The sequence below is a fragment of the Arachis ipaensis genome, chromosome B2 (genome assembly GCF_059453495.1).
Source record: "Arachis ipaensis isolate K30076 ecotype BB chromosome B2, ASM5945349v1, whole genome shotgun sequence".
NCBI classification, from domain to species: domain Eukaryota; kingdom Viridiplantae; phylum Streptophyta; class Magnoliopsida; order Fabales; family Fabaceae; genus Arachis; species Arachis ipaensis.
In genome coordinates this window covers 93,169,374-93,180,896 of record NC_142437.1, presented here as the reverse complement: position 1 = coordinate 93,180,896, position 11,523 = coordinate 93,169,374, and the positions used below count along the sequence as shown (strand labels likewise).

Here is an 11,523-nt window from a genome sequence, read left to right as displayed (position 1 = left end):
TTAAGTAAAAAAAAATTATTTTACATAACAATGTATTTTTTTAAAAAAAAGCAAGTATAACTATTATTATATATTTATTTATTAGTACAAAATAAAATAATTACATAATTTTTTAATTAAAAATTTTAGCTATGTTATTTTCTCAATGATAATTTAATTAAAGTATTTTATTCTAACAATAGTGAATAGGGTTTTAACCAAATTGGAGTTTGAATTGTGCAATAATCAATTGACTAGCAGTAACTTACCATACAAAATATCAATTCTGAAAGTTAATAAATTTCTCTCTATAAATTAAATTCTATACGATTCTTTTCGTTTTGTGTTTTCTCCCTTTTATTTATATATGTTATCTGTTATATTTGTCAATTTACCTTTAATTTTTATTGATTAAGCATTTTTTTATAATTTTAATTTTATAAATTTATATTTATTTAAATAAAACTTAAATTGAACTTAGAAGTTCAATTCATGTCTTACTTATTTAATGAATCTAATTATATAGTTTTAAATTTGAAATTAAATCAATTCTATTTTTAGTGATCAAATAAAGTATAAATATATCATGAATAAGTTATTATTTATAACTAAGTTACAACTAGTTTTCAATTTGTGTCGGATTGAGGAATGCTAGATGATTATTAGAATTTGTTATTTTTGATCATTAATTAGCCATTAATATTTAAAAGTATGGGCTAAAGGATATTGTTAGACTATTAAACTAAAAAAATTTGATTAATAACTAAAAGTGATGACTAAAAATAATAAATTTTAATAATCCTCTAACATTTCTCATTATGATTCTATGCGACGCTCCTCTTCTATCATCTTTTTAAGAATCTTAAACTTTTTTTTTGGTGAATAGACAAGAAAGAAAAAAAATAATGAAAACAAAACAAACAAAAGGGAGAAGAAAGCCTCCTAAAAATCAGCAGTTACGTCCCTCGTAAGTAAGACGCGAAGCTCATCCAAAAACTCCAACAACTCAGTTTGAGGGATATTGTTTACTACTGCAAACTTTGCTATAGCATCCGCAACATGGTTGGCTGATCTCTGAATTAGCTTGACATCAGCCCTCCAATTCCAAGTCAAAAATCTCATGAATTTTAGAAACCAAATCATGATCAGCACTTTGGATGTTAGTAAAATAGTTTTGGACTATGAGAAAAGCTTCCAAGCAGTCTGTCTCACAAGATACCTGCCTGTACCCTGCCTCCCAAGTCAAAAGTAATCTTCTCCAAGTAGCAAAAAACTCACAACGAAGTACCGTTCCTAGCGGCAAAATCCTAATACAACCACATTGCCAGGCACCATTCAAGTTTCTAATAATACAGCCAAAGACAGCACAATCGCCATGGATACTAGCATCACTATTAATCTTAAACATCCTCCCAGGAGGAGGAAACCAAGATGAGCTCGGACAAGATAAATGGACACCGTTAAGCTTAGTGAACAAAGACTTTAATTCCTTATTAGATGCTAATATTAATGATAGCACTTTATTAAAAGGCCAAGAATTCATAAGATTGAAAACATCATTATTCTTGTCTCTCCAAATCCACCAAAAACCAGAGAAGAAAAGAGTAGCATTGACATTCTTACATTCAAAAATCCACTGTTTCAAGGATGAACAGTGAACATCATTAAATTGTAAAGTTTGCCAAACTGCACTAGTTTTTGGACAATCATATAAACAATGAAAGACGGTTTCTGGATTTAGGGAGCAACGTGGGCATAAATCAGAAGAAGAAAGAGTGATGTCTAAAAACAGCAGTTAAAAGAGCATTTTAGAGGCAAAGCCAAACAAAAAATTTAAATTTCTCAGGTACCTGGATTCTTCAAAGCCACAGCTACTCTTTAGTATCCTCCCATCCATATTTATGCTTGCAAAGCTATAAGTAACCACTACTAGAGGAGTAAATTTTTAAATTTAATGCATTCCATCTCCAACCTACTATGTTCCCAAATTCTACATTAGGATTGTAAGAATTAATATTTAGAGACAAAACATCAGGTATAGCAATGTAAATTCCATTGAAATTCCAACAACCATCTCTCCGAAGATCACCAATAGCAAGGTCAGTATTTACGATGTGGACATATGGAAACTCATTTGCAACAGCACCTTCTCTTCTCCAAGAATTAAACCAAAAGGAATCGTTTAGAAAACCAATACACCAAGAAAAACTTTCTTTCAGAACTTGATAAGCCTTCACAATATTTGTCCAAATATAGGAAGCATTCTTATAGGAGGGCAAGCCTCTGTTCTTATATTTAGTAGCAAGCATTTGAACTCGAAGTTTCTCTAGACACTGAAAAAACTGCCAAACAAGTTTGCCTATTAGTGCTATATTGGTGCAAGCATAGTCTCTAATCCCAAGTCCACCAAACTTCTTTGAGGTGACCATCGTCCTCTAATTGACAAGACTCATATACCTTCCTTCGACCTGACCTTTCCAAAGAAATCAACACATTAACAAAGATATCTTATTAGTGACATTGATAGAAAAGAACGAAACCTACATTTGGTAAACTAGTAAAGAGGCCACTACTAAATTAATCAAACAAAGTTGCCTGACCCTATTCAAGAGACGCCCTTTTCAATTAACAAGCCAACTCCTTATTTTATCCACGACACTATTAAATGAAGCTCTAGATACCCTAGAGTGATTAAGATTGATGCCGAGATACTTTTCAAGATCCTGGGAGAATCTAATGGCAGAAACTTCGGTGAACATCTCTTTCCTTTGATTAGAAATATTCTTGGAACAAAGAGCTTTGGATTTATCTAAATTAATTCTCATCACGGAAGCTTTACAAAATAAGTAGAGGGAATTCATAACAACTTGGACTCGAAATTTCCTTCCTTTGTAGAAAAGCAACAGATCATCAGCAAACATAAGATGGGAGACCTTAGGTCCCCCTTTAGAAATAGCTACTGGATCCCAAATACCCATGTCAACCTGATTAGTAATATAGCAAGCTAAACGTTCCATACAAATAACAAACAAATAATGGGACATAGAATCTCCTTGTCGAAGACCCTTCTTAAGGACAAACTTATCTAACTTGCTGCCATTTCAAAGAATTGAAACAGAGGAAGCTTGGACACAGGACATAATAAGTTTGATAGTAGTAGTGAGAAAACCAAAACCCCTAAGGGAATGCTCTAGGAACCTCCAGTCAACCCTATCATAAGCCTTCTCTAAATCAATTTTAAAGGCCAATGTTCCTTTGCGCAATTTTGTTTTCTTCATGAAATGGAGAATCTCCTGAGCAATGATAATGTTCTCTGGTGCGCCCCTGCCTTGGATGAAACCACCTTGAAGAGGTCCAATGATATCTATAAAAAAAGGTCAGAGCCGGTTCACTAAAACTTTGGTGATAATCTTATACACCACATTACACAGACTAATCAGCCTAAAATCTTTCATGTAATTAAGCACCTCCACTTTGGGAATAAGCACTATGAGAATTTTCATAAATGAAGGGTCAATGTAACCACCTGAGAAAGCATTCTGAATAAGCCTCCAAATATCCAAACTAAGAATCTCCTAATACTCTTTAAAGAAAAAAGCTTGAAAGCCATCCGGATCTGGAGTCTTAAAGAAATTCATACCAAAAATAGCTTCTTTTATCTCAGCTAGCGTTACTGGTGCAGTGAGATTCTGACAAACTTCATCACTTAAAGAGGGTGAGCGAATATCCCCAAGATAATCCAAATTCACTTCCTCTGTTGAAGAAAAAGGTTGCTTATAGAAAGATATGGCTTCATTTTAAAGAGAATCTTAATCCGTGGACCAAGTACCATCGTTTAAAAATAACCCATTAATCTTATTATGTTTCCTACAATTCAGAGATTGGAGGTGAAAAAATTTTGTATTCCAATCTCCAAAACGCACCCACTATCTCGGGACTTTTGAAACAAAAAAATTTTTTTCCTATAAAAAAATACAATTATACTCATTTGTAAGCTCCTTTTCTTTGTTTCTAAGAGAAAGAGAATCAACCAACTCAAGCCTCTTCTGGATGGACTGAATTTTCTTTTCTAGCTTTCTTTTTTTCACAAAAACATTACCAAAAATCTTAGAATTAAAATCCAAAGAACCTTCTTGCACTTTGTGAAGATTTTCAGCTACACACCAAGACCCATGCCTCCAATTTTGCTGCACAACATGTTTATATGCTGGGTGAGTAGCCCAAGCAGCTTGGAACCTAAGGAGAACCTTTGAGTTGAGGAACACCTTCACATCTCACTAAGATTGGACAGTGATCTGAATGAAGTCTACTGAGAATTTCTGCATAAGTTTCTGGAAACAATGATAGCCAAAAACTATTGATAAGAGTCATGTCCAACTTCTTTGCTATGTCTCTATAATTTTGAATTCTTCTATACCAATTAAAGCTCCTACCAATTATACGAAAGTCAAGTAAGCCACAATCTTCTAAGACCGAGGCAAAGATCTCAACCCTTTGAACAGAAAAGGAGCCTTCTCTGACCTCATCTTCTCTCAAAATTTCATTAAAATCTCCAAGCACAAGCCACGGACCATCAAAAATAGAAGCCAAAGATAAAAGATGTTCCCACAACAAGACTCTACTATTAAAATGAGGACTCTCATACACTGCACTACATCTCCAATTCATATTGCCTCGGCAAAATTCAAAAGTGAGACATTGATCAAAATTACTAATAACTCTATAAGGAATATTTGGAATAGAAAAGACAAACCAAATACCTTCTTTATGACTTGTAGCCTCCACAATACCAATAGAATGAAATTTCAGCCTCTCCCAAAACACTTTAAGATTTTGAAAAGGTGAATGAGTTTCCACAATAATGAAAAAGTTAGGATGGTGTTTCCTCACCAGCTCCTTGCAATGAACCCGCGCCAATTTGTTAGAGACACCTCTAATATTCCAAACTATTATATTAAGACTATCCATAAACAATAACATCAAAGAAGACTAAAAAACGGGAGTTTTAATTTTCAACATTCGTCCCTGATGAGCGGATAATTTATACGCTTTTTGGCATTGTTTTTACTTAGTTTTTAGTATGATTTAGTTAGTTTTTAGTATATTTATATTAGTTTTTAATTAAAAATCACATTTCTAGACTTTACTATGAGTTTGTGTGTTTTTCTGTGATTTCAGGTATTTTCTGGCTGAAATTGAGGGAACTGAGCAAAAATCTGATTCTGGCTGAAAAAGGACTACTGATGCTGTTGGATTCTGACCTTTCTGCACTCAAAGTGGATTTTCTGGAGCTACAGCACTCCAAATGGTGCGCTCTCAATTGCGTTGGAAAGTAGACATCGAGGGCTTTCCAGAAATATATAATAGTCCATACTTTACTCAAGGATAGATGATGTAAACTGGCGTTCAACGCCAGTTCCATGTTGTAGTCTGGCGTCCAGCGCCAGAAACAAGTTACAAGTTGGAGTTCAACGCCAGAAACATGTTACAACCTGGCGTTGAACGCCCAAAACAGCCCAGGCACGTGAGAAGCTTAAGTCTCAGCCCCAGCACATACCAAGTGGGCCCTAGAAGTGGATTTCTGCACCATCTATCATAGTTTGTTCATTTTCTGTAAACCTAGGTTACTAGTTTAGTATTTAAACAACTTTTAGAGATTTATTTTGTATTTCATGACATTTTAGATCTGAACTTTGTACTCTTTGACAGCATGAGTTTCTAAACTCCATTGTTGGGGGTGAGGAGCTCTGCTGTGTCTCGATGAATTAATGCAAGTATTTCTGTTTTTCATTCAAACATGCGTGTTCCTATCTAAGATATCCATTCGCACTTCAACATGAATGTGATGAACGTGACAATCATCATCATTCCCCCACGAACGTGTGCCTGACAACCACTTCCGTTCCACCGTAGAATGAATGAATATCTCTTGGATCTCTTGGGCGTAGTGACAGACGCAAAAGGATCAATGGATCCTATTCCGACATGATCGAGAACCGACAGATGATTAGCCATGCGGTGACAGCGCACTGGACCTTTTTCACTGAGAGGACGGATGGTAGCCATTGACAACGGTGATCCAACAACACACAGCTTGCCATAGGAGGAACCTTGCGTGCGTGAAGAAGAAGACAAGGAGAAAGCAGAGATTCAGAAGACAAAGCATCTCCAAAACTCCAACATATTCTCTATTACTGCAGAACAAGTATTTATTTTATGCCCTTTGACTTTTTACAGTTTAAACTAAGAATTATTATTGATATTATATCCTGAGTAAGAATTGCAAGATAACCATAGCTTGCTTCAAACCAACAATCTCCGTGGGATTCGACCCTTACTCACGTAAGGTATTACTTGGACGACCCAGTGCACTTGCTGGTTAGTGGTACGAGTTGTGAAACGTGTGATTTACAATTCGTGCACCAAGTTTTTGGCGCCGTTGCCGGGGATTGTTCGTGTTTGGACAACTGACGGTTTATTTTTTTGTTTAGATTAGGAAAAATTTTTCTTTTTGGTTTAGAGTCTCTTATTATTGTTTTTGGTTAAAATTTTAGAATCCTTATTTTCTCTTTCAAAAAATTTTTTTCGAAAATTATTTTTTTTATTTTATTGAATTTTTCTTGTTTGATCTTTAGTTTTTCTTGGTTTTCTTGTGCCTTTTCAAAACATTAGTTTTCAAAAAAATATTTTTTATTCTTAGTTATTTAAAAAAATATACTTCTTCAAAACAAGTGTTACATTCATAACTCAGTTGGCTAGAGCGTTAGTCTGTGTTCTTGGTAATTGGGTTAGAATATTTTATATTCTTTTCAAAATCTTCTTTTTCATAAATAATTTTTCTATTAAATCTTGTGCCAAACTTTAAGTTTGGTGTTTTCTTGTTGATTTTTCTTTATTTTTCGAAAATTTTAGTTTGGTTTTCTAAAAATTTTAAGTTTGGTGTTCTTTCTTCATGTTCTTATGTTCTTGTGAATCTTCAAAGTGTTCTTGAGTTTTCCTTGTGCCTTGATCTTAAAATTTTTAAGTTTGGTGTTCCTTGGTATTTTCCCCCCAAAATTTTCGAAAACAAGGAGCATTAGATCTAAAAATTTTAAATCTTGTGCTATCTTATTGTTTTTCTCTCTCCTCTTTAAATTTAAAAATATCTTTTCTCTCTATTTTAAAGCAAATTTTCGAAATTTACCTTTAAAATTCAGATTTTTATTTCAAAATTTAAAACCTTTTTCAAAAAATCATCATATCCTTTTCAAAACTTCCTAACCACTTTCTCTCTCCTCATTTTTTTCGAAAATCTTCACCCAATTTTTATTTATATTATTTTAATTTATTTTATTTTCGAAATAAATAAATAAATAAATAAATAAAAATAATTTTTTTTTCTAATTTTACATCATCTGCCTTTCTCCATCATGGATCTAAGTGGAAATGAACAGTCCAGAAGGACTCTGGGGTCATATGCTAACCCCTCTACTGCTTCATATGGGAGTAGTATCTGCATACCCTCCATTGGAGTCAGTAGCTTTGAGTTGAATCCTCAGCTCATTATCATGGTGCAGCAAAGTTGCCAGTATTCCGGTCTTCCACAGGAAGAACCTACAGAGTTTTTAGCACAGTTTTTACAAATTGCTGACACAGTACATGATAAGGAAGTAGATCAGGATGTCTACAGATTATTACTGTTTCCATTTTCTGTAAAAGACCAAGCTAAGAGGTGGTTAAATAACCAACCTAAGGCTAGCATAAAGACATGGAAACAGCTGACAGAAAAATTCCTGAATCAATACTTTCCTCCAAAACGGATGACACAGCTAAGGCTGGACATCCAAGGCTTTAAACAAGGAGATAATGAATCTCTTTATGATGCCTGGGAGAGATACAGAGAGATGCTAAGAAAACACCCCTCTGAAATATTTTCAGAGTGGGTTCAGCTAGACATCTTCTATTATGGGCTTACAGAAAGGGCTCAGCTTTCTCTAGATTACTCAGCTGGTGGATCTATCCACATGAGAAAGACAATTGAAGAAGCTCAAGAGCTCATTGATACAGTTGCCAGAAATCAGCATCTGTACCTAAGCAGTGACCCTTCCATGAAAGAAGAGGTTAAAACAGTAACTGCTGAACTCAATCTTGCAGAACAAGCTGCTGAATTCAATCAGCAATTGGATTTTCTAACAAAACAGTTAGCCAAATTCAAGGAGAGACTACAAGAGACAAGGATGGCTAATATAAATATGGAAGAACAATTAAAGCAAACAAAGCAGCAGCTGTCAAAACAAATAACAGAAGAATGCCAAGTAGTTCAATTAAGAAGTGGAAAAACATTAAATACCCCACCTCAAGGTAGCAGGAAGCCAAGAAATGAGCAAACTACCCAAATTCTATCTGAGGATAGTAAGAGCCCGGGAAAAAATAATTCTGGCGCTAAAACGCCAGAAATTGGGTGGAAGACTGGCGCTGAATGCCCAAACCATGCTCAAGACTGGCGTTCAACGCCAAAAACAAGCAAGGAACTGGCGTTGAACGCCCAAAGGAAGCATAGTTCTGGCGTTCAGACGCCAGGAACAGATGAGGAGTTGGCGTTTAACGCCACTCCAGCTTCCAACCCTGGCTTTCAAATGCCAGTGAGGGATCAGACACCTGCAAGTGCAGATAATAAATCCCTCAAGAAGGCTTCTCAACCTACCTCTGTAGGAAATAAATCTGCAGCAACTAAGGTTGAGGAATACAAAGCCAAGATGCCTTATCCTCAAAAACTCCGCAAAGAGGAGCAGGATAAGCAATTTGCCCGCTTTGCAGACTATCTCAGGACTCTTGAAATAAAGATTCCGTTTGCAGAGGCACTTGAGCAAATACCCTCTTATGCCAAGTTCATGAAAGATATCTTGAGTCATAAGAAGGATTGGAGAGAAACTGAAAGAGTTCTCCTCATTGAAGAATGCAGTGCAGTCATTCTGAAAAGCTTCCCAGAAAAGCTTAAAGATCCCGGGAGCTTTATGATACCATGCATATTAAAGGGTAACTGCACCAAGACAGCTCTATGTGATCTTGGGGCAAGCATTAACCTAATCCCTGCATCCACTATCAGAAAGCTTGGCTTGACTGAAGAAGTCAAACCAACCCGGATCTGTCTTCAACTTTCTGATGACTATATTAAATACCCATCAGGCATAATTGAGGACATGATTGTCAAGGTTGGGCCATTTGCCTTCCCTACTGACTTTGTAGTGCTGGAAATGGAGGAGCACAAGAGTGCAACTCTCATTCTAGGAAGACCATTCCTAGCAACTGGACGAACCCTCATTGACGTCCAAAAATGGGAGATAACCCTGAGAGTCAATGAGGATGAGTTTAAGTTGAATGTTGTCAAAGCTATGCAACATCCAGACACATCAGATGACTGCCTGGGCGTTGATATTATTGACTCCCTGGTGGAAGAAGTCCATATGACTGAGAGTCTCGAATCAGAGCTAGAGGACATTTTTAAGATGTTCAGCCTGATCTGGAGGAGCCAGAGGAAATAAAAGAACCTCTGAAAACTCCTCAGGAAGAGGAGAAACCTCCTAAACCCGAGCTCAAACCACTACCACCATCCCTGAAATATGCATTTCTGGGAGAAGGTGACACTTTTCCTGTAATCATAAGCTCTGCTTTAGGGCCACAGGAAGAGAAAGCACTAATTCAGGTGCTAAGGACACACAAGACAGCTCTTGGGTGGTCCATAAGTGATCTTAAGGGCATTAGCCCAGCCAGATGCATGCACAAGATCCTATTGGAGGATGATGCTAAGCCAGTGGTTCAACGACAGAGGCGGCTAAATCCCGCCATGAAGGAGGTGGTGCAGAAAGAGGTCACTAAGTTACTAGAGGCTGGGATTATCTATCCTATTTCTGATAGCCCCTGGGTGAGCCCTGTCCATGTTGTCCCTAAGAAGGGAGGAATGACAGTGGTTCATAATGAAAAGAATGAAATGGTTCCTACAAGAACAGTCACAGGGTGGCGTATGTGTATTGACTATAGAAGGCTCAATACAGCCACCAGGAAGGATCATTTTCCTTTACCATTCATAGACCAGATGCTAGAGAGACTAGCAGGTCATGAATATTACTACTTTTTGGATGGCTATTCAGGTTACAACCAAATTGCAGTAGATCCTCAGGACCAAGAGAAAACAGCATTCACATGTCCTTCTGGAGTATTTGCCTACAGAAGGATGCCTTTTGGTCTGTGTAATGCACCTGCAACCTTTCAGAGGTGCATGCTCTCTATCTTCTCTGATATGATAGAGAAGTTTCTGGAAGTCTTCATGGATGACTTTTCAGTATTTGGAGACTCATTCAGCTCCTGCCTTAACCATTTAGCACTTGTTCTGAAAAGATGCCAAGAGACCAACCTAGTTTTAAACTGGAAAAAGTGTCACTTTATGGTGACTGAAGGGATTGTCCTTGGGCATAAAATTTCAAACAAGGGAATAGAGGTGGATCAAGCTAAAGTTGAAGTAATTGAAAAATTACCACCACCTGCCAATGTTAAGGCAATCAAAAGCTTTCTGGGGCATGCAGGATTCTATAGGAGGTTTATAAAGGATTTTTCAAAAATTGCAAAACCTCTGAGCAATCTGCTAGCTGCTGACACGCCATTTGTGTTTGACACAAAGTGTCTGCAGGCGTTTGAGACCCTGAAAGCTAAGCTGGTCACAGCACCAGTTATTTCTGCACCAGACTGGACATTACCATTCGAACTAATGTGTGATGCCAGTGACCATACCATTGGTGCAGTATTAGGACAGAGGCATAACAAGCTTCTGCATGTCATTTATTATGCTAGCAGTATTTTAAATGATGCCCAGAGAAATTACACAACCACAGAAAAAGAATTACTTGCAGTGGTTTATGCCATTGACAAGTTTAGATCCTACTTAGTAGGATCAAAAGTGATTGTGTACACTGACCATGCTGCTCTTAAATATCTACTCACAAAGCAGGATTCAAAGCTCAGGCTCATAAGATGGGTGTTGCTTCTGCAAGAGTTTGATATAGAAATAAGAGACAGAAAAGGGACAGAGAATCAAGTAGCTGATCACCTGTCCCGGATAGAACCAGTAGCAGGAGCATCCCCCCTCCTACTGAGATCTCTGAAACCTTTCCGGATGAGCAATTGTTTGCTATTCAGGAAGCTCTGTGGTTTGAAGACATTGCAAACTATAAGACACAAGGTTCTCCCTCTGTAATCATGGAGAGGAAGTATGAAAAGCTTCTCTCACTGCAGAGTCAACCAAAGCCCCCACAGTCAAACTCTAAGTTTGGTGTTGGGAGGCCACAACCAAACTCTAAGTTTGGTGTTGGGAGGTCCCAACCTTGCTCTGATTATCTGTGAGGCTCCATGAGAGCTCACTGTCAAGCTATTGATATTAAAGAAGCGCTTGTTGGGAGGCAACCCAATGTTATTTAATTATCTCTATTTATTTTCCATTGCTATTTTATGTTTTCTTTAGGTTGATGATCATGTGAAGTCACAAAAACAAATGGAAAATAAAAAACAGAATGA

The 11,523-nt window shown here is 36.8% G+C and overlaps 1 protein-coding gene across 1 annotated transcript; it reads right to left on the bottom strand.

Annotated features, from left to right (window-relative positions):
* Window positions 1–1,069: 1,069 nt before the first annotated feature.
* Window positions 1,070–2,408, bottom strand: LOC148574865 (uncharacterized). The gene is made up of 2 exons (XM_088505974.1): window positions 1,956–2,408; window positions 1,070–1,615 (listed from the first exon to the last, which is right to left on the bottom strand). Exons 1-2 carry the CDS (start codon window positions 2,406–2,408, stop codon window positions 1,070–1,072), a joined length of 999 nt encoding a protein of 332 aa, XP_088362100.1.
* Between the last annotated feature and the right edge of the window lie 9,115 nt (window positions 2,409–11,523).